Source organism: Mycteria americana, chromosome 8, assembly GCF_035582795.1.
Source record: "Mycteria americana isolate JAX WOST 10 ecotype Jacksonville Zoo and Gardens chromosome 8, USCA_MyAme_1.0, whole genome shotgun sequence".
Classification (NCBI taxonomy): Eukaryota; Metazoa; Chordata; class Aves; order Ciconiiformes; family Ciconiidae; genus Mycteria; species Mycteria americana.
The window spans coordinates 681,641-704,838 of NC_134372.1; the positions used below are offsets into that span (position 1 = coordinate 681,641).

The 23,198-nt window shown below is 47.9% G+C and overlaps 1 protein-coding gene across 1 annotated transcript; it reads left to right on the top strand.

Annotated features, from left to right (window-relative positions):
- The first annotated feature begins 12,319 nt into the window (after positions 1 to 12,319).
- On the top strand, positions 12,320 to 21,288 carry LOC142413685 (GDNF family receptor alpha-4-like). Its single transcript, XM_075510062.1, has 8 exons — positions 12,320 to 12,442; positions 15,958 to 16,233; positions 16,952 to 17,044; positions 17,472 to 17,817; positions 17,896 to 18,005; positions 19,082 to 19,216; positions 20,205 to 20,335; positions 20,644 to 21,288. Exons 1-8 carry the CDS (start codon positions 12,400 to 12,402, stop codon positions 20,776 to 20,778), a joined length of 1,269 nt encoding a protein of 422 aa, XP_075366177.1. The 5' UTR covers positions 12,320 to 12,399; the 3' UTR covers positions 20,779 to 21,288.
- The last annotated feature ends 1,910 nt before the right edge of the window (positions 21,289 to 23,198 follow it).

Below are 23,198 nucleotides of genomic sequence, written 5' to 3' on the forward strand. Positions count from 1 at the left end.
ATAGAATATTTGAGTTGGAAGGGACCTACTACAATCACCTAGTCCAACTGCCTGACCACTTCAGGGCTGACCAGAAGTTAAAGCATGGTGTTAAGGACACTCTCCAAATGCCTCTTAAACACTGGCAGGCTTGGGGCATCGACCACCTCTCTAGGAAGCCTGTTCCAGGGTTTGACCACCCTCTCCGTAAAGAAATGCTTCCTCGTGTCAAGTCTGAACCTCCCCTGGCACGGCTTTGAACCATTCCCACTGTCCTGTCCCCGGATCCCTGGAAGAAAAGCTCGGCACCTCCCTCTCCACGTCCCCTCCTCAGGAAGCTGCAGAGAGCAATGAGGTCGCCCCTCAGCCTCCTTCTCTCCAAATGAGACAAACCCAGAGTCCTCAGCCGCTCCTCAGAGGACATGCCTTGCAGCCCTTCACCAGCTTTGTTGCCCTCCTCTGGAGGCATTCGAGGACAAATAAATAACAATAACTACATCGGGATAATCCCCTCTCTTGACCGGCTGGTTATGCCGTGTTTGATGCGCCCCAGGATGGGGTTTGCCCTCTCGGCTGCCAGGGCACGCTGCTGGCTCCTGTTGAGCCTGCTGCCAACCAGCACCCCCAGATCCCTTTCTGCAGGGCTGCTCTCCAGCCTCTCCTCTCCCAGTTTATACTTGTCGGGCATTATTCCTTCCCAGGGGCAGGATCTGGCATTTGTTCATGTTACATTTCATGCCACTGATGATTGTGCAATGCTCCAGTCTGTCTAGATCCCTCTGCAAGGCCTCTTGTCCCTTGAGAGAGTCTGGTATCATCAGCAAACTTGCTAATGGTGCATTCAAGTTCTGCATCCCGATCATCCCTTTCAGCCCTGCTGTTCAGCCAGTTCTTCACCCAGCACAACGTTGTTTATTGCTTCCTGTGCTTTTCACCTTTCATTCATGTCCTACTCCCTTTCCATTCAGCAGAAGCTAGTAGCTGGGGATCTGTCTTCCAGCATGGCTGTCTTGGTCTCGGGACCCCTCCTCACTGAGGACATCAACATCAGTGAGGTGAGTGCATTACTTTACACGTGCTATGAGGAAAGGCCTAAGCAGGACCAAGGATTTGAGGCAACAACTTTTATTTGTAAAGCCAGTTATCTGGATTCCCATCTTTGGGCATCCACCCATTATCATGACAGGGGCAGCTATTTTACCTCAAACCTGACAGGACTCTGTAGGAGGGGCATGCATAATCCCATTGCAGAGTTGACAGTGCTGCTGTCCCAGCGCGGTGCCCTTTTGTGACTTGTTATGCTCTGGCACAGGTCTTTTTCCTGAAGAAGCCTCACCTCCCTTCCATGCCACAGAAGCGCCTGATCCTTGTGTTCCACCGTGAATTCTCGTCTGAGAGGGCTCCCAAGATGTGAATCCTAACCTTGACTGTTTCTGGGGGTGGGAAGAATGAAAGTGTCTTTTGCAAGGACAGTGGTTCATGCCACAGTGTTATTCCTTCCCTAACTGACTGCTCTTTTCTTGGCATTCAAAGGTGCCGCTATCTTAGGAAAGAAGATCGTGCCATGAGTGAGTACCTGCACTACATTATCCTGAGCTGTATGTCCTGAAGAGAGGCTATAAAGATTTTTTTCCTGAGTACAAGGTAACAGGAAGACCTCTGGGCATGATGCAGGGATTAGAGAAAATACCATCAGAATACTCTGGCACAGTATAGCTGTCTAGCCAGTTCCTATCTGTTATGGAAGAGTATAAAAAAAGTGGCAAACATGAACTTGTATTTCCCCAGAGAATTCTCCATCATTTAGCAACTTGTGGCATCCATATATGTAATAGTCCTTGGTAGGACTTTCTTCTATAAATGTTTCCATCTTACTTTTTTTCAAATCTATGTAAATTTATAGCATTCATGCTGCCCCATAATAGACTTCCAAAGCTTCATCGTATCTCATGTGTGCTGAACCTGACACCTGTTTCCTTTTGGTGCCTACAGTATTGTATTGAGCAACTGTAGTTTTCCATTTCATGCTCTCCAAGGCATTCAGGGTTTCACAGACCTCTGTCAGATCCTCCCCAGTCATCTCTTCTTGACTGAAGAATCTCAATGTATTCAACTCTTCCTTGCTAGGAAGCCATTTCATACTTTGATCAGCCTTGCCCCCATTCTCTGCATCTGTCTTTTCCATCTCTGTTATATTCCTTGAGATAGAGGGCCTAGAAGGGCTTTATACAGTTGCATAATGCTCTTCTCTGTTTTGTTGTTTATTCTTCATATTTGATTAGGTTTTAGTTTTGGTTTTGGCCATTACTGAGCTCATGAGAACTGATATCATAATAGGCAGTTCTGTGGAACTCCCAAGACCTTCCTCCCAACTAGTCTGTGAAAGCCGATAATTTTTTTATGTAAAGCTAGGATTGTTTTCTCCCCGTAGGAGTTGATGTAGCTAAAGATACTCATGGATTGTCTGACTCCTAATTTGTTTCAGCCAGTGGACTGTGCTTCTGTCTCACCTGTAAGTGCTGGCATGGATAAACAATCCTTGTGTCCACACTGAGAACATACTGGCTCCTGGGATAAACTATCTACTTTTGTCTGCCCAGCGTCTCCCAATACTCACCACTTGACATTATACATTTTCCCTCCATTTACCAGGAACTCTGTGAACCTCAGCGCTATTGTCCAATACACCATCAGGACTTAAGTAGAGCTTAAAGTAGAGCTGCTGAAATTCTGCACCAAGAGTAAGTCATGGACTATGAAGCAAAGGAAGCAGGACCAGATCACTCGCCTCATGAAACAGTGAGCACCAGAGCCATATCTGGAGTAGAAGCTGCTTAAAAGAGTTGTGTCTTCCAGAGCAAAGTTCAGCTCCCTGAAGACAGCTAGACTGTGGTGGTGAAAGAAAGAGAATGGGAACCTGCCTTGTTCTGCTGAGACTGCTAGGAAAAATTAGGAGGTCTGTTTAAAAAAGTCTTGACACTGCCTCTGCAAGACGCTGGCTGAGCATAAAGCCACAAATAAAAGAGTACTATAGCTGCCTAGGGAAAGAACAGGCTTTGTTCACTAAAGACTAAGCCAGCTTTTAGGCTGTCTTGCCTAAAGACTGCAAGGCAGTGTATGTCCTTGGTTGAGCTCTCACCCCTCCTGCTTCAGACAGGAGTCTCCATGTTTTTCTTTAATATTAAACATCGCTGTGGATTTTGTTACTTGTCATTTCTGACTGGTAAAATAAAGAGTTGGAGCAGACCAAAGCGTTTGAGCAGTGGACCTTCTTCCCTGTGGCAATTCAGTGTGAAGAAAATGAAGCATGCAGCTGCTAATGGATACCTAAAATGATGATTTCTCAGCCCATCACCAGCCAGGATCAGGTATGCCCAGCAAATAAGACTCCAGCAAGTAAGTCTTTATGCTTCCATAAAGATCAACAATGAGAACTGGAGAAGGGTAACTTCTCTATCGCATGTCTGTTAAGTCCTTACTGGCATGTCAGCCGTGGTCTTCCCAAGCTGCAGCTATTAAACTACAACTACAATTTTTTCTGGAGTACTGGCTCAGTGTAGTTGAATTGCCGGTATCTCCGTTTAGACTCTAGGTGGGGATGACAAAGCTGAAAATCTGGTAAGTTTACATATATTTGTATAGCACCAGCCAACAGATGAGGTTAGCAGACAGATCTCTATAAGGGAAGGCTACTCAAATTCTCCCTTTTCGGTGCTTTTATGGCCTCCTACGGAGCAGCTGAGGGTGGCTGTTTTCAGAGAGAGACCAGGGCTAGGATGAACTCTATCCTGCTGCTTTCTGCCACTCCAACAGTTTGGCACGGATTCTGAGGTTGTATGTAATAAGAAAGAAAATTACCAAGGTAAAGAAATACTGATGCTAATTGAGAGTTAATCATCATACACAATGAGCTTGTTGTTCTGCTTTACAGCTAAGTTATCCGTCACCACAGAGCTCCTGACAATTAAAAAAGGCATGAAATGGGGGTGATGACAGTAGAGTTAAAAAAGAAAATACTGCTTTTCTGTTACCTACCAGCCATGTACCTTTTAACTTTCTCCCGCCCTATGAAGTAATACTTTTGAAGGCTATGATTCTCAGAAGATGTGTCCATATTCAGTTATCAGCTCTTATCTAACAAAACCCACCTGAGAGCAAGAGAGCCTGAAGATCATGCACGTCCTCTGGAGAAATGAACACAGCACTGTCCCTAGCAGTGTTTTCTAGACTCCGCTCTGTGCGTGCTTGTCTATAAGGGCTGAGGTGACCGGCAGCGTACCCCTGCCGTGCACCCAGCGGGGCTCTGTCCACTGCTTCTGGGCAGGGTGTGTGGACAGGACCCACTGGGTGGCACTCCTGCAGCACCACCAGCGACCGCGGCCACAGCCTGGTGCAGCAACTGCTTTTCCAGCACGTCTCACCCCTAGGAAAAGGGGATTAGGACGGGTGTCTCCTGAGACATGGCACAAACAGAAACTGCAGAGCCCTGCAGAATATCTAACGCTCCCGAGCCTTCTTAGGCCTGCATGAGGGGAATTTTTCACCCCAGGGCATTAGGTGGGCTACAGACTCCAGTACGGTAGCCCCTGTGTATGTGTGTTCATCGAGAAGAGATGGTGCTGTACTCTTTTGTGTTACTCCCAGCTATCCTGCCTCCCCAACCATGCGACCTACCACTGAGCAGGGCCCTGGGGAATCTAGCTAGAACATCTTCCATTTTATTACAAATTACCTAGATCGTTGGGGTAAAAGAGGTACATAAGCATACCTGCGATGGTGCCTCAGCTATTGGCACAGCTTCCCTTCAGCATGGGTTAGTTAAAAAAAAAAAACCAACAACACAACGGTGTCTATATACCACTACTAAAAAAAAATTGGCCAGCTTTACCCATTTGGCTTGCATGCAAAATCTCGGAGGCAAGCCTTACCTTATCACCTATTAGCCAAACACCCTTAGCCTTCTGGAGCACATTGCGTATGGCACATGGAGCCTCCCTTTACATTTACGCTGACTGACCTTCACCTCTGTATAAAAACCTCAGTTAAAACCTCTCTGAGCACAGTGAGGTATCCTCTGGCACTGTCAACAGGATCTTGCTGATAGCTCTTAAAGCAAGCACTTTGTTGAATGCTTAAAAAGAACAGGAGGGATAGGAGGGAAGAGAGGGTTTTTCTGAGGATAGACAAAGAAATGGGAAATCCTAGAAACCTTGTTGCCAGGGGCAGAACTTGTAGAGAAAGCCTCATCCATCTGGACACAGCAGCTCTGTGTTGTGGTCCAAAGTCCTGCCATGTGGGAGCGGCTCGTACCTGGGTCTTTCCTGGTAGTCTCTAAAGCACCTGATGCTGCTGATAAGATGTAAAGTAAACAGCCCCTGCACTGCTGCCCTGCCATGTGCCCATCTCTTTTACAAACAAAGAGGAGAAAATGTACAGCAGAGATTAAAATAAAATCCTACTGCAAGCAGCTGGAGCCTGCTGCCCCCAGTTCTGTCTTCCACAGCACTGAAAGGTAGTGAAGGTGGCAGCAGGGTGGGACCACTGATCTTTGCTGCCAGATGTGCCTTGGAGTCCTCTGCGTCATGGCTTGAATGAATGGAAACCAAGTCCATTTCACTGCAGAAAGCAGCTGTAGGGCTGCTACTGAATCAAGGGGAAATAATCCAATATATGTTCTGTAACTTGATTGCTCTCATACCTGCTTAAGTACCTTGCCAACCTACAGGAACAGTAAAATCTTGTTTTCAGTTCCGTTATTCTTCTGTCTGTTGTCATGTTCAATATAGTACATGCCCCTGAACAGTTGCTACCCCTAAAGGCCCGGGTCTGTCTTGCCACTGCCAGATCCACTGTCCTGCACGCTAATATAGCTTCACTTGAGACAAGGAGAGAGCAAGTAGCTGCTCTGACAATATGCATCACGGATATACCAGGATCAGAACAATGGGCTCACAGTGCATCCCTTAAATGTCTTTGAGTCAAAATCTAGTGTAATGCATTATTCAAGCTACTTAATTTTTCTATGTTCTTGTCTCTGAACAAAATTTAGACTTAAGGTAGTAGAGCAGTGCTGTTCTAAGGAGCTCCTCCTTTCTTCTCTTGAAGAAATATTTTGGCTTCCCTTTTACAAATAATTTTTCTTCTGAGCTGCTCATGACTTGGATTGCTTCTGAATCTGTCATCCAAGCATGCGCACACTAACCATTGCCTTGACTAGCTGGTGGGAAGGGACTTACGGAGTCTCTAATCCAAAGATTAGAGTGCCACCACCAGTACCACCACCAACACAAGAGCGTCAGCTGTGGCTTTTTCTACAAGTTTGGACACAGACTCCAACATGTCTCTGGCTAACCTGTTCTAGCATTGCACCAACTTCTTAGCGAAAAAGTTTTTCATAGTGTCCAGCCTGAGCAACCCAAGCTATGTATTACGGCCATCATCACTTTTTATATCACCTGCCATTGCCAACATGAGTTTGGGTTTGTCGCCTTTGCAACTCACACTCAAGTAGCTGTAGGTTGATAATAGATTGCCTCTGAAACTCCTCTTTGCCAAGCAAACAAGCCCAGCTCTGTTAACCTCTTTGTAGGTCACATGCTACCATCTCGGTAGCCCTCCACTGGACTGTCTCTAGTTCCTCCATGTCCCTCTTGAACTTCAGGGGTAGGGAACTGCGCACAGCAGTCCCTTACACACCAGTGCTAAGTAGACAAAAATAACTTCCTTCAGTCTCTGGCCATGTTCTTCCTAATGTGTGGTGCGTGGGTTGTCTTATCCAGGATCAGAGCTTACGGGCATCCATGGCAACTTCCAGGTCCTTTCAGTGGGGCTGCTCCTCAGCCAGTCAGTCCCCACCCAGAACAGATGCATGGGGTAACTGCGCCCTGTTATAGAACTCCGCTCTCCTTCCTAAACTTCACAAGGTGCCTGTTGACCCAGTCCTCTCATTTCTCAAAGTCCCTCTGGATTGAAGCTCTGTTGCTCAGCATGTCAGTTGCTCACCCTAAATTATTATCATCGTAAATTTGCTAGTTCCTTTTTCCTGTAGAATGACTTACAGTTATTCTCACCAAAGATATAGTCTATCCATTAAGCTATATAACTTTGTACCTATCCAGACAGACATCTGAATGTCTCTGATCTTCCCGCTGTGAACCACACTGAGGCTAAAATACAAGAGCAGCTTTGAATGCTTTATGCCTAGGAACAAAAGAATAAAACTGAGCCAGAAGTGGCCAAATACCACAGGTACTGACTGAAGCAGAAAACCATGGGTATCTGCTTTGGATGTCAAATCCCTGAACCTTCTTTAGCAATGAGCAGCCAGAGCTGTTTAGGGCACTAGCACTCATGCTAGGAAATGAAAGAGGTTTTTATTTGGTTGTCTATGAATATAGGCGTTAACTTCTGCTAGGCTGTTTGCATTAGGTTAATATTTCTGTAGAGTACAGGTGTTAATATGAGCTGTGAGTGTCTGCTGTCTGTCTCAAGCCCTGTAAAGAGCAGAGTGTGGTGCTGTAAATATTAGCCCAGGCAGAGAAATGTTTGCACAGCCCTCCTCTGTGCTGCCTCCTGCAGTAGTACTCCGATAGTCCTTACAAATGGCCCAGGCTCAGCTGTCAGAGCCTCACCATCTTCTGCATTGCACAGTAACATGACTCGGGAAGGGCTGCAGTGATCAAATCCTGAAAAATGCAGCAGAAGCACCAACGTGCTATAATCTTCATCAGATTAGTACTACACAAAACAAGGTACAACTAACTCACTCAGCACATACTGCAAACAAGATACTTGCTTGGTCAAAGCTACCCTTCGCTGGCTGTGGCAGTCGCAGATGTAGAGAAGAAATGCCTACCACATCACTGGAACTGCTACTTGCTTTCGTATAGTGATATACAGTCATTTCAGAGGGAAACTAATGATTTGTGCTCTCGGTTTGTTCAAAAGGGCTCCCCAGTAATGGAAAGGACTGTCCATTACTGTTGATTTGAACAGAAGAGGAAACTGAAACTACCCTCCTGCAGATACTGTAGGGATCTTCCTGCCACCAGAGAGAGGAACAACTAATGAGGAAACTGCACCAGCACGGTGAATGGAATCCTTGTTCCACAGCAGATCCTGCCTGCACCTCACACACAGTCTATGATAAGACATAACATAGATGTGGCCTGCCATGTGTCCAAACCTGCTGGACGAGTTCTTAATGTGTTAAAGGAAAAACTTTCATGCACTGTATCAAGTCCTTCATAGCCTGAAAGCAATATGAAGAAGATGAACTGCGATGGCTCCAATGAATTTCAAGAACATGAGGTTTGGTGCTAATATTTCCCATTAGCGGCAGTTGGATTGTTATCTGTGCTGCAAGGACCAGAGGATCCAGACTCATGAATGATAAAACAAAAATGAAAAGCAACGTAAGGCAGCATTCCAGGGGCCAGACGTGGGGCGGTGAGGGGAGGAAATGTACAAAGCTATACTGGTCATGCTGCCTGTAGTGTACCGGGATGGAGAGAGAGTTCCTATGACTGCTGTAAAAGCCGTTGCTCTCTTTGGCTGATGATTCTCAGTGTAACAGTCAAAAACCACATAACCTCCATGAGGATGAAATAAGGATGAAACAGGCAATGCAAACCTGATGCCTGATCACCTTGCACACGGCTGTCCTCTTCGGTCTCAATGCACATCAGGCAGAGCAGCATTTACCTCAGAGAATAAAAGCAGAGGAAGATGGTTCACTCCGGAGCCAGAGCACAAGTTCTGTCTTCATGGGATTCAGCAGAAAGGAACGGCAGCTCTGTAATACATTGGCTCTGGTTCTGTAAGGTAACTGATTGCCTGCTTGACCATGACAGACTACTTTACTGAATGCTTCCCTCAGGTCTTTTGAAGTGACAGCCCATCACTCATATATGTGCAGGGATGACACCCTCCAACCAGTTGCTGAGGAGCAAACTCTCTTTAGACACTAGGAAAAGAGTGTGACCACATGAATGTGACTGCATAGCTCTGGACTCAAAGAATTTGCATGCAAATTGGCTTCCTTGATGAATTTGGGCAACTCCGTGCCTCAAGGTCCCATGTGTAAATGGTAACAGTTCTCACGAGCTTGTGTTTAAGTACTTAAGTGATGATATACTGCCCAGGTACTGCTTGGCCTTATGAACAGAATGGTGCTTACTGCAGTGGGGGTTGACAAGATGCTATGGACAAATCTGCCAGGACAAGAAGGAAAGGAGCAAGGTGTCCAATTTTTGCATGTGTTTAATCCCCATGCAACCTTGATGCACAAGGTTAACACTTCAGTTTTGGGTAAAACAAAATACTGGCAAAGATCTGACAAGAATTTACTTAGTGTGAGCCTTAGTCACAGACCTATTTCATCACAGGACCTGCTGACATCACTACCCCAAATCAGCCAGGACCTATATGAACCTGCAAAGATCAACAAAGATAACACAAACCATGGAACTGGTGCTAAAAGCTGAGGAAATCAGATCAGAGTTGATCACTGTTTGAGAAGGTCAAAGGCCTGGACCTTGCACAGAATTAGAGAAACTGATTCCCGAGATACTATACATTACACTGGTAGATGACCCCCGTAGGTCAGAGTTGGCCTATTCAATTTCAAATGGAAAGAATGATGAAAGCTCTGGTCGTGAGAGACTGGTAATTATCCAACTCTCTGAGACCTGTAATGAGGTTACAGTGCTGCTCTGCATGTGTGCAGGGGGGGAATAACCAAATAACCTTCTCTGTTGTGGTTCCCAGGCAAAGATACGTATAAATCTGCAAAAATCCAGAAAGGGACCATTCCACTGCAGTCACAGGCTCTGCTGACCCAAGTGTCGTGAACTGGCCAGCCCTTCACCAGACATTAAGTTAGGGTTCCTCTACCTGGCCACTTGCCAGGCAACCTGAAAACACTGATACAGCATTCAGCTTTAACATGGAAGGAAGACTTTTACCTCTCCTTTTTTATCTGCTGCAGAGCATAATTCAAAGCTGGGTGAATGAATCATTTCAGTGGGCTTTGGGTGAAGATTTATAATCACAGAATCAGAAAAACAGCCTGGAAAGGAACTTGAAAGCTCCTCTAAACTATTCTCTTGTACCAAGCTGGACTGACCTGTCTAGGGCTGTTCTTAAAGAACTTACATAAGGTTCTCCGTACATAAGATCTCTTCTTTTTCTCCCCTCCCCACAAAAGTTGTTATCCTGTTGTAGAAGAAATTGTATTGGTCCTGACAAATCCATCTGGGAGACAAATAGCAAGCCTGTTATTTTCCACATGCTAGCAGATGGTTTATGTATTCTAGAATTTTCCTAGAAGTTAAGATTAATTGTTTAGATTCTTTCCTTTCTCGAGGCACACACACTGTTCTCTCTTCTCCAGGCTTTTCTCCTGGGAGATGCTGGCTATCAGTTCACTGAGTTTACTGAAATCTGTCTTTGCTTAGGAGAAGCGTAAAAACAGCAAAATAGAAACAACAGGCTCAGGATCACAGACTGACAACCACTACCACCCAAATTGCCCCCTACATGCATATTCTCAAAAAGCCATACCTGTCAGCTACAACCAGGTTTGGCAGAGCTTCCCCTCCTGTGGCTGTCATCATCTTCTGTACCAAGAAAGTCAGTAACACGTGCCACAGACTTCCTGCACCACTGGTACTCCTGTAATGAGGGATGCCTGGGCAGCTATAGGCTCCCACCGCTGTGCACTGGATGATTCTGCTTGGTTTTACAGCCAGGCATCCTGGAACATAAATGGTAGTGCCCAGTTTTCTTCCCTTTTAACAACCACTGAAATCGCTTAGAAAAGATCCTCCTACATTCTCAAAGCAAGTATAGGAATCCATGACATAGAGAGCAACATCTCCTCTTCTTCTCCTGCCTGTTATTCCTCACAGGTTGCACGCTACTGTATTAATATTCCAGCCATAGTTATCATCCAAACAGGTCTCTGCTGTGCCACAGTTATAATTTGGATCATGATTAAAAACTTTGAGATCCACTTGTTTAATCATTTCTCACAAAAAACCATAGAGAATTTCGCAGGACCAACCCACTTCTTGTTTTTTCACATGTTGTCATTAGACGTAAACCTCTTTGCTCCCAGTTTTTCTTCAGTCTAACTGCTCTGCTTCCTCCCCCTGAATGGTAACTGTGAACAATTCACTACAAAGTTAAAAAGGCTCCGTCCCATCCACCATTTCCCTTCAGCTCCTCCAACTATTAGACTTTGAGCCATGGTGAGAATGATTTTTCTCTCCTCCTTAAGCATGAAGTAAGAGCCTCCAGCGTCTGTGGACAACTTGTTCACATTCCGAAGAATTCGCTCTCGGCAGCTCCCTGCAGTAAGCAGGAGGACTAATCAAAGCCCAAGAAGATGCGGGCACCACTCAACTGGATTGTGAATACTTAATGTGTTTGCACAATCACTACCCTCTCTGTTGGGCTTTTCGGGCAGATGGGGTAGGTCTCTCTTCTTGTCCAATCAACCAACTTACAAAAGATTTGCCTCATTTTCATATACTAATGTGTGATGTGCACATGTTGGACTGTTACTTTTTTGCATGGGTTAATTTGATCTTAGGATGCAAACTAAAAAGAAGGATCTGTTCACAAAGCAGCACAGCTGCCTAAATGCCAGGCAGACTCTCAGAAATGCCGTCCTTAGTGTGGATACAGACAAATCGCTCGATCAAGGCAGAGCCAGCAACAGGTAAGACAACGGGAACGAGGCCCTTCACAGCAAAGCCAAAAGGCAGGAGCCGGAAGCTCACGCATCCCTCCGGCAGGCCAAAGCAGCACCACGGGCACGTATGCAAAAGCCGGTCAGCCTCTGTCCCCTCCGGGAACGCTCCCTCTGTTTAAGGCTTACTTTCCTTTACCGAAGCGCACACCCGCAGGTGCTCCTCGCCGCGCGGCCGCAGCTTTGCCCCAGTCCCCGGCTGTACTACGAAGCGACAAACGGACAAAAGCCTCCCGCGACCCCTTCCCGAGCGTCCTTGCAACTCTCGCCTGGGAAGCGCGTCCCCGCGCTGCCTGCTCCGCGGGCCCGCCCGCTCCCCCGGCCGCCCCGGGGACAGCCGCAGGGCTGCCCCGCAGCGCTACCGCCGCCCGCCGCCGGCCCCGCGCCCGCTCCGCCCGCCGCGGCTCTGGGCGCAGCCGCGACCCCGCGGGCCGAGGCGCGGGCGCTGGGCGGGCAGCGCGGCCCCCGAGCCGGGTCCCGGGGCGGGCCGGGCCGCGGGGCGGCGCTCGCCGTCCGCACCTCGACGGGGCGGGCCCGTGGGGGCCGGTGGGGCCGGGCCGGGCCGGGGCGGGGCGGGGGCCGCGGGCACGCCGGCGGGCTGCGCGCAGCATGTGAGCTGCGGCCGCAGCGCTGGGAGCGACCGACCGCCGGCGCCGGGCTCCAGCATGGGGCTCGCCCTGCTCCTGGGGCTGCTGCTCTCCCGAGCCGGTAACAGCGCCCGGAGCGCGGGGCGGCGGACGGGGCGGGCGCCGGGCTCGGGGCGGGCTGGGAGTGCGGCGGGGCAGGGCGGCGCGTCCCCCGTCCCTCTCCCGGCGGGCGCCGAGCGGGATCCGCGCCGCCGCCCCCAGGGGCCACCCGCGTCCCCTCTGCCCGCGGCGGGGCGGCTGCGGGCGGCAGAGGCGGCGCCGGGGTGGCGGCCCGGCGCCCCTCGCCGCTGGCGTTGGGGCGGCCGGCGGCCCCCGGTGCTGGGCGGGCCCGCGGCGCGTCCCGAGCTCGGGGCTCCCGGCCGCTGCCCCGCTCTCCCTTCCCCGGCCACCGCGTCCGGCGGGCGCCCCGCCGCCCCGGGCGCCCGCGGCGGGGAAGAACCCGCTCTCGGAGCCGGGAAAGGCGCGCTGCTGCCGTGACCCGATCGGGGATGGCAGCTGTGGCCGCGGCCAAAGCGGGGGGACGCTCCGGGGAGGGGGAGCGGTTGTCCTCGAGGCGGGGCCGGAGGGCGCCCGGCTCCTCACCCGCGGCAGCGAGGGGCAGGCGCCAGGAGCGGACCCTCCCCGCGGCAGAAAAGGCACAAAGCGAGCACCTGCTCGAGCTGGACCCGCCTTAACAGATCCTCGCTGCCTCTCTCACGCTGACTTGGCTGAGAGCTGTTACTGATATCTACCCTCCACGCGTTCCCCCTCTGCAATGCTTCAGGCCGATAGTTTTCTGAGATGAGGCTCGGTTCGCAAAGACCAATGCAAGGAGCTCGGGCAGCGACGCAGCTGTTTGCTCTTCTCTGCCTTCTACTACTGCCAAGCCACAAAAGCCGAGGACAGAAATTATTCCTCTTTCCCGTTCATCGCTTGTGCAGTCTTCATGGCTGATGTGACTAGAAATACAGAAATTAGGAAACTGCTCTGAAGCGTTCCTAGACCCTGGCTCCTGGATGTCAGTGCTTTGCACTCAAAAAGCTGCAGCTGCTGAATATGACAATGACTGCTACTGCACCGAGACCTCCGTAGCACTTGCAGCCACATGATAACAATAGATTTCCCACAACTTTCCATGTCCAAGTACTAATGCTTCTTTGATAACTGTGCTTAATAACGGAAAGGTTTCCCTTCTGCAGCCGTCCTCTCTTTCAATAGCATGGCGCACCGGGGCATCAAAATAATACGTGTATGTATATGACAGGACGTGGAGTGAAAAGGGAGAATAAAGGGGTATTGTATTACCTATGCCTTTATTTCTAAGGTATAATTAATTCTAGCCTGTGAATTGATTATTACTTTTCAACTTTTTTTTTTTAAACTACAGAAGGGACTCCCATACGCATGCATCTTTAACATGTTCTGCAACCTAGACCATAGGTCTAGGAAAGAATTAGCTTTCTTATTCTTTCACGTTATCATCTGGAATACTAAGGCAAGGTTTTAAAAAATGAAACAACATGTCCATTATTAGGGCTTAAGACAATGCATAGCTATTAAATGATGTCTGTAGAGGAGGACTGCTTTAAATGTGAAGTTTACAGCAGCTTCACCTGAAGCATCTTGTGCAGGCCTGTAGTAGAAACCCAGTCCATCCACTTACACCCAGCTCTGCTCTACCCTGGCAATTACCGTATCACTTTAAAGTTTTAAAACTGTCACCTCGAGCTCAGGTGCTTGCTAAGCAGAATTCTTAGGGCTAGGAAAGCGCATCCTGTCCTTCTAGGAACCTCCTACAACAGCTGCTGCAAGCCACTGATGGAGAGGGGATGCTGGGGAAGATGGTACTCTGGTCTGGCCTGGTGGGGTCAATCGGTTCACCCAGTTTAGGGTTCCAAAAGCTACTGGAGAGAATGGACTGATATGCTATTGGGAATTTGCACTGACTGCAGCCTTACAGGATGTAATCACACTCGGAATGTTCATTAAGGTTGTGCCTAGGTGTAATGCCTAACCAAAACGCACTGTGCTGGGTACAAAGCACTGTACAAATTTCTGATGAGAGATCTGTTTTTCAGGGAGCTTACATACAGTCTCTACATAACAGCCAGATGAACAGCAAAGTACAATAAGTTGCTAGAAAAGCAAATAAATTTGTACAAGTGAGACGGAGACACCTAGATAGTATTACTGGGCTGTAGGAAAAGTAGAAAGTTTGAGAAGCATAGAATTATGCAGCCTACTGCTTACAGCAAATAAACTGATAAAGCTAGCAAAAGTGAAGGAAGTGAGGGAACAAATTAGATAGCGAGGACCGTACACCAGGTAATATGAGCCGTACCAAGATTTTTTCCTAATCTGTAGTGAAGGCAGACTGAAATAGTACTGCTGCCCCTGCTGAACAACAGAATGATAGGTAGGATCATGCACCCAAAGAACATTAAAGGTAGAGGTAAGGCTCAGCACAGTCATTTCCTAAAACCAGCCAAGCAATATTGTCCTGAAGGGAAGAAACATACTAGCCTATATATAAATGTTATTAGCAAACAGTCCTGTTCCAGGCCTTCATTGTACTTGTACTGTACACACTGATTCATATACTACAGAAATGAAGAAAGATTACGGACTGAATTTGCCTACCTCTGACAACATAATGCTAGGTATCACCCCAGAAGTACCCTTAGGAGACAACGGTCCATATAAAAAAATTTAAAAAGCTGAAAAAAAAGTCTAGTTTTAAAGATTATATTGTTAAATTGAGATTATTTAATAATTGCACATAAGGTCGTGCATATGTATGTGTGTGTGTATATATAATCAATGCACGTGTTGTGCAAATATACACACACGCAGAGATATAGTCAGAGTTCACAGTCAACCAACAGATGAAAGCTGGCAGGCCAAGCCTGCATCCCAGCATTTTTGGCAGGGATTTCAGGGACTGGGTTCTATGTACTTAAATAGATTGCATATCAGCACTTCTACATGAAGCTACTTGCATCTTATGTTAAGGATTTATTCTACTGTGCAAAAAAATACGCATTCTAATTCTTGAGTTTCCAAGCTCAGTAAAGGAGTTGTTTTTACACCCTACAAATGGCTTTCTCAGTACATCTCTTAATGACCAGTGTATACTTTAGCAACGGCAGCAGCACTGACTCAGAGCACACAGTATGGTGTTACTACGTGCTTACTGCACTGCGGTTTTCATTACCCAGATAGAAGAGCTTCTTCAAAGCAGGCCACAGCAACCCCAAGGTTTCCACAGGGATCTACTGCTCCATAAAATACAGAGCCATCCCAGATCCTGGCCAAGTTGAAAGAGTTAAGGGTGATAAAAAAAGGTTTTATTAAACAAAACTCTTTTTGAGGCTCTTCTTTAACCTTTTGTTCCCTCTTTCATACATTAATACTCATCCTGTTGTTTGTGAACGGAGACGGCTCTTGTTCCTTACCAGTCCGTATGAAAGACCCCAACCAGTTCTGTCTCTTGAGAGGAGTCCTTACTGAATATAGCATGCCTGCTGAGCAGCGACGAGGTGCTTGTGCGGCTTAGTCGCGACTGCAGCCCTAACGATCCTTTCCCCGTTTGACCAGGAGACCTCCTGGCTCTGCCCAGGAGCGACTGCGTCGCAGCGGAACAGCTCTGCCTCTCGGACTCCACCTGCAATGCCACCTACAGGGTCCTGGAAGACTGTGCCCTGGCTAAGGCTCGCTTCCTTCCCCTGGATCACGATAGCAGGGTCAGATGTCTGAACGCAGAGCTAGGCCTCGGAAACAGCTCTTTGCTGCACTGCAAGTGTCACCGGCGCATGAAGAGACAGGAGCACTGCTTACGCGTTTTCTGGACCGTTCACTCTAGCGTGACAGACGGTGAGACGAAATAATGTGAATTTACAAGGTACTAGTAAGGCTCACCCCTGCCCCCCATCTGAAAACAACTGCCAAGGGCCGCTTCCCAACACTGCAGGTATCACTTTGGAACCTCATGTCCTAGTGAAGAGAACTCATTGCTGCTCTGTTTGATAAGCGGAGAAAACCGATCTGGTCTGGGGCTGGCCCTTCAATACACCAGGGACCCTAAGAGACAAAGACAGCTACTCTGAGGCAGCTAGGTTAGGGCTGTGAGGGGAGGGTGCTGTGAAAGTCACCTCAGAACGGTCACGTCTGTCCGTCACTGAAAATGGACGTGCGATTGTGACACACGCTGTAACGGCATCCTCGAGCGTGCTGCTGCTTTCCAGCTTTGGTGGGATGCTTCTGTTTGGCCTCCCACTAAATGCCGCCTGTGCTGCACGTCTCCTCACTAGTACTGAGGCTGAAAAAACCAAATGACAACACAGGCCAAATTCCAGCCAGAGGAAACCTGATGACAAAAGGTCACGCTGTTTTCACACAGCAATACCTTCGCATCTCCAGCAGACCCATTCTTGGCATTTGGCTTTGAGCAAGACAGAGCATCTCTGAACTCCAGCCTGAGGAAACAGCCAGGCACAAATAAGAAAAAAAACCCAAACCCCAACAACAACAACAAACCAACTGGTCACAAAGCATTTCTCCCACTGCATAAAATATCTTGTATCTTGCCTAGGTTATTTCACTTTGGAGACCTCTCCCTATGAGAATCCAGCAAATGAAGAACACTGGAAGACAGATTATAATAAACTGGCAGCTCTGATATCAGGTAAGGATTGTAACGGTTACATGATATAATGCTGCCCTTTCTTATCTTTTCAGGGGCTGAAAATTATTAAGAACAACAATTTGGGGTAATGGCCCTTTTAATCAGAGGAACGCCTGCTCTGGATACTTGCCTAAATTTGTCCCCTCTACCAAGTGTAAATATAGCCACAGATCCAGGGCCGTGAAACAGGGAATAACCCACAACGATGCATTCTCTGAAGCAAACACCCTACCATGAACCAATAAAAAATATGACTTTGTAACTAGTGTTACTGCAGTGTCATACTACAGGCACATAGCAGGACTAATTTGCTGTCTTCTTTTTGATGTTCCCAATCTGACCGTCAAGTAAGGGCTACTCCTATTTCCACACAGAATCTCTTCTGGAGACTTGCTTCATTGTTTCTGGGTTTCTTTTGGATTTATAGGCTCACAGTTAGCAGCAGATGCAACAAATCCATGCCTGAAAGCAACTCATGTCTGTAATCTGAGCAAGAAGTGTGTTCGTCTGCGCACAGACTATGCCTCTATCTGCACCAAGGGAGCAGGACGTGAGGACATGTGTGACCGTCGCAAGTGCCACAGAGGGCTAAGGAATTTCTTTGAGAAAGTCCCTGAGGATTTCACCAAAAGGATCCTATTCTGTCCATGTCAAGATGAACTTTGTGGAGAACGACGCCGGAAAACTATTGTTCCCGATTGTTCCTTCCAGTATAACACCAAACCCAATTGCCTCTGGCTTCTGGACTCCTGCTTAGAAGACCATATCTGCAAGTAGGTCTGGCAGCAGCGGACATTAGCCAAGAGAAGAGAACAGCATAGACACTGATAGTCTCATTTTCCTTCCTACAGATCCCGACTGGCTGACTTCCAACAAAATTGTCAACCTGCAGACATGTCTCCAGATGGTTGCTCTCAGCACAACCATGCTGCATGCCTGCAGGCTTACATGGGGATGATTGGTAAGTGATATCCACAGGAACACACAGGGTGGATGCTTTCAGGCCACAAACTTGCAGGCACACTCTGATGCAGCGAAGGACCAGCTTGCTCTCCTGCAGGAGATAGTGCTCACTATACCAAGGAATATGCCTTAGCCTAATAGATGCTAGAGCTCCCTCTTGCTTCTGAGGTAAATGCAGCCCAGAGAGACCTCTTCCGTGGCATTTATCGCTCCACTTTGTCCCATCCTCTGCTGTCAAACCAGCAGCACTTGCCTGAGATTTTTGAACACCTGTTTGCATCATCAGCTGGTGCAAAGTGCTCTAAGTGCCCCACCAACGGGGCTCTCTGGGCCCGCATGAACCAAGTCATTCCTGCCGCAGGAGTTACATCCCATGACAGCAGCAACTAAACGTGACATTCCCTCACCGCCTGACTTTTAGACTCCTGATGGTTTGGTAGTGTTGTACACACTATCTTCTCAGAGCCAGTAGAACATGGCCCTACCAGCTGTTAGAAGGAAGGGCGTCTTTGGTTTTAGGCATTCACTGCCAACCTGCTAATACTTTTTCAGAGTGGCTCAAAAGAGGAGCTGTAAAGAGCAGCAGTATCTCAGAAGCTGTAGATCTAGCCTGTACCTTCCAGTTTTCCAGATGCCTTTGCTGGTTTTGTGCTAAATGAACTCTGGCTGAATGGCACACTACAGGTGTGCGGCACTTGTTTGGCTAAAGGCACACGGCCACACAGTGCGGCCAGCTGCACAAGTACGCCAGTACCGCAGTTGAGTCCCTGCAGATGCTTCACATCCTTCAACCTAATGCTTGCACCAGCTTCTGTCATCACCGTACCTCACCGTCAGATTGCCTGAGTCAGGGCTAGCAATCTCCACGCTTTCTCACAGCCCAGCAGACTTCCCATAGGTTCGCTGGGCCTGGGTCACCTTGCAGGGGCTCCTGACCTCTCCTGGGTACCGTGCGTATCACAGTGGAAGGCTTCTGCCTCCAGGGCAGCACTCCCCTTAGTATAATAGGACTCATGACACTTCTTTCATTTGGTGAAGTAAATCCTGATTCCCGTTTCTGGGGGTTTGGGACAGGCACGCCCATGACACCCAACTATGTCAGTAACTCCAGTGTGGAGGTCTCCCTGTGGTGTACGTGTGAGAGCAGCGGCAACCAGAAGGAGAAGTGTGACCAGATACTCGGCATGTTTGAGAGCAACAAATGCCTTGGTAAGCATCAGTCATAGCACAGAATCAGAGAAACAGCTCAGCATGGGGAAATTCAAATCCTGTTGGTTTCAAGATCCTGCGTTGCATTGCTCTTGCCTATAGTTCTGTCTTCTGCAGCGTCTCCATGATCTCCTATCCAACCTATGGGACCAGCCTGGATCTGCTCTCAGAAGTGTTTCTGTATCTTCTGGCAACACTTCTGTTCATCTCAAACACCATGAAGCTATTTCCAAACAACATTCAAATGAAGGGGTTGCAAAAAAAAAAAAAAAAAATCACAAGGGGAGGTCAGACATGGTATCTATAGGTTGCTGAATAACCACAAGTGCACCAGGATTATGGGGTTTGGGTTCCCCTCCTCCCCCTCCTTTCCTACGCTTGCCTTTGGCCCTCACATGCTTGGTCAAGATAAGTAGCTCCTGACACAGCCCCTGTTATTAGATTCAGCAGCACAGCAGGTACAAAAATCCTGTTACATGCAACTGTGTAATCGTAAGTCTGTATTTCTTTTATCTCCCTAGCATTTTAGCAACAGACCTTAATAAGATTTAAATATTTTATGTTTGTAAAAGCTTCCAAAGGATATCAAAGAAACCAGCATCATTAGATAAATGATTAATATTTAAACCTACCTCCTGCTGTACAGAAAAGCCTTACACCCAGCACTATAGATACACCTACAACCTAAACATCCCATGCGATATACTATGTACCTGCCCCTAACAAAATAGACAGCTGGGAAAGTCCCAGCGGGACCCAAAGGTCCTCAAGTACAGTGCAAATGGGCTTTGCAGTCTGCTCAACCTCAGAAGTAAACCCACAAACTGACAGGCCATTCACTGAACAGAGAATACCTATTTTCTAAATCAAAGCCACGCAGCCTGTGAGTGCATTTCCTAAAATAGCTTCCCTAGCTGTTCTGTTCACTAGACTCCAAGGTGTGCACAAGAAAAGCGATGTAAGACTCTTGCTTTACTTCTGTTTGCAGAAAATACCATTTGGTCTCAAATGCACCTGAAGCAGACAGCTCTAGAAAGACAGGAAGACTTACTTTATTCATCTTCCCTAAGCTTCCAAGGAGACAGTGCCAGCACATCTCTTGCTTCAGAAATGTCCCAGGTATGCATTGCTTTGTTGCCTTCACAAAGCAGCGAGTCAAGTGGCCTCGAGACAGTAGCTGAAAAAACTTGGATCTGAAATGTGTGGTTTTGGACATCAAAGCAAGGGATGCCACACGCATGCAGAACCCTGGACCACTTTACCTCAAGCTATTCCTTCCACAGACAAGCAGAAATAGGAGGCCGTGCTGCCTGGCCACAGGAGGTTCCTATAGTCTCACATTAGTGCTCGGAACTGGAGGCTCTGCAGCCAGACATTTGAGCATAAATGTGTCTAACTGGGATTCATTCCTCCTTTTCATTTCCTAGGTGGCTGAAGGGAAGACACAGCGAGACATCTCCGAACACAGCAGCATGCCTATGGCCTCCTCGGTGTATTCTGGAGCTGCTATTTCTTGGCCGTCTCTGGCTCTGTTCCTGCCCCTATTGCTGAGCCCACGTTAACTTGGCATAAATGGCATCTTTCCTTCCCATATTATTAATCTTATTCCATATCCAGGCACCTCCTGCTACTGATTTACCTTTGGGAAACAGAAGGCTTCCAGAAAAGAGGAATGGAACAGCCTTAACCCAGAACAGCAGTCACTGAAAACCTCCCCCCCAACTTGCACCCCACTTTCCCACAGTCAGTTCCCACAATCATAGCTCTGCAGCTACGGTGCCCACCATTGCTTCTGCCACGTTAGCATTTTGAGTAACCGTCAGGCTAATATTCCAGCGCAGTATTTCAAAACAAAGGTCTGAGTTCTGTCAGAACTTGTGCAGGGTTTGGTTTCTGACTGCAGGGCAGGACCTGACACAGTGTGTCCTACCACCCCACCTTCTGGAGCTCTTCCTCAGGCATACAATCATAGAATGGTTTGGGTTGGAAGGGGCCTTAAAGATCATCCAGTCCAACCCCCCTGCCATAGCAGGGACACCTTCCACCAGACCGGGTTGCTCAAAGCCCCGTCCCACCTGGCCTTGAGCACTTCCAGGGATGGGGCATCCACAACTTCTCTGGGCAACCTGTTCCAGTGGCTCACCAGCCTCACAGTGAAGAATTTCTTCCTTATGTCTAATGTAAACCTACCCTCTCAGTTTAAAACCATTGCCCCTTGTCCTGTCACTACAGGCCCTGGTAAAAAGTCCCTCTCTGTCTGTCTTATGATCCCCCTTTATATATTGAAAGGCCACAATAAGGTCTGCACAGAGCCTTCTCTTCTCCAGGCTGAACAACCCCGACTGTCTCAGCCTTTCTTCATAGGAGAGGTGTTCCAGCCCTCTCATCATTTTTGTGGCCCTCCTCTGGACTTGCTCCAACAGGTCCATGTCTGTCTTGTACTGGGCACCCCACAGCTGGACACGGGACTCCAGGTGGGGTAGAGTAGAGTAGAGGGGGAGAATCACCTCTCTCGACCTGCTGGCCACGCTTCTTTTTAGGCAGCCCAGGATACGATACGGCTTTCTGGGCTGCAGGTGCACATTGCTGGCTCATATCTAATTTTTCATCTGCCCGTATCCCCAGGTGCTTTTCTGCAGGGCTGCTCTCGAGCCACTCATTCCCCAGCCTGTATTGGTATTGGGGATTGTTCCAACCCAGGTGCAGGACCTTGCACTTGGCCTTGTTGAACTTCATGAGGTCCATGTGGGCCCACTCCTCAGGCCTGCCACGGCATAGAGCACAGCATACTGTCCTAGAGACTGGAAGTCCGCGCTGCAGGGTGGGTTGCAAGTAAAGTTCAATAAACATACCCATAAAGTCCCTGGTAAACACCAGTTCTGGATTACTTTCAGTTCCATAATCAAATCCATTCTTTTAAGTATATGAAAAATAGCACCCCAAATCAAGGACACTACTACAGTTTATATTCTTGCTCTTCTGCTTTGCCCCTTGCAACATATATATGTATCATCCGTCATCACAGCTAGCAACAGACTTGGGTTTTGTGGGTTAAGATGGATTTCTGTGCTCAACCCCAGTAAATTTAGTCTTATCTAGCAAAGGATGACCTTGCGTGGCTTCAGGATGAACCTTCTTAGTAATGCTTAGAGAATGCATATAGCTCATTGAAGCTGTATTGACCACAAAACCCCTGGGACATTCAGCTGCAAAAATCTCTGGGAGCTGCAACTGCCTCGTACCTCTCCGCATACTCAAATTGTCGTAGTCCCCTTCCACGCTGCCTGCCCAATCTCCTCCTCCTCTGCCAAGCTCTATTTCATGACCTGTTTATTCCGAGTGTAAATGTGTGCACTGTGTAACTGCCGTTATTTTGTACTGCATTTGCCTGTTAAAATGTGGTGTTAAGTGAATATTGATTTCTGAGCGTAGGTTAATAGTCCACAATCAATTGTGTGCAAGAGTTGCCTCACCAGCCAGCCTACGCTTTCAGGACAGCTAGAAACTCAGCTCAACGCAGCTCTGCCGTGCACACGTACAGTGCCTGCCCCTAGCTCATCCTATGAGATGCAGCAGATCTGAACAATGTTATACACAGCCAAACAATATCGCAGTCCTGAATAGATGCAGAACAGGTGGGTATTCCTTTTTACCCCGTGCTTTATCTGTTGCCAGGGAAGCCCCCGCTACGTAATATGCTGTGGTTCCCAGTCACTGCCAGACACCTTCTTATTACAGAATCTTACACTGTCGCGTGTGTCAGTAATTGTCCTTCTGCAGTGGTAATATTTCCATTTCAAATTCCAGCCTTCTCTTTATTTACCGGGCAGGCAGAGCAAGGAACTCACTGCATGGAGTAGAACCACCTCCTCTGTCACACAGAGAAGCAACATCTTATTTCCATGTAGTAGGAACAGATACCATGTCTTCTTAATAAAGAGGAGTAAGAATGCTGGTATTTCTGATTACCTACTGAAATATG

Bases quoted from the DNA above. Each gene is read 5' to 3' on its own strand.
- LOC142413685 (XM_075510062.1), top strand. From the start codon at position 12,400: ATGGGGCTCGCCCTGCTCCTGGGGCTGCTGCTCTCCCGAGCCG. The intron at 17,045-17,471 runs GTAAGGATTGTA...TTGGATTTATAG, and splicing joins ACTGGCAGCTCTGATATCAG to GCTCACAGTTAGCAGCAGAT. The intron at 18,006-19,081 runs GTAAGTGATATC...GGTTTGGGACAG, and splicing joins GGCTTACATGGGGATGATTG to GCACGCCCATGACACCCAAC.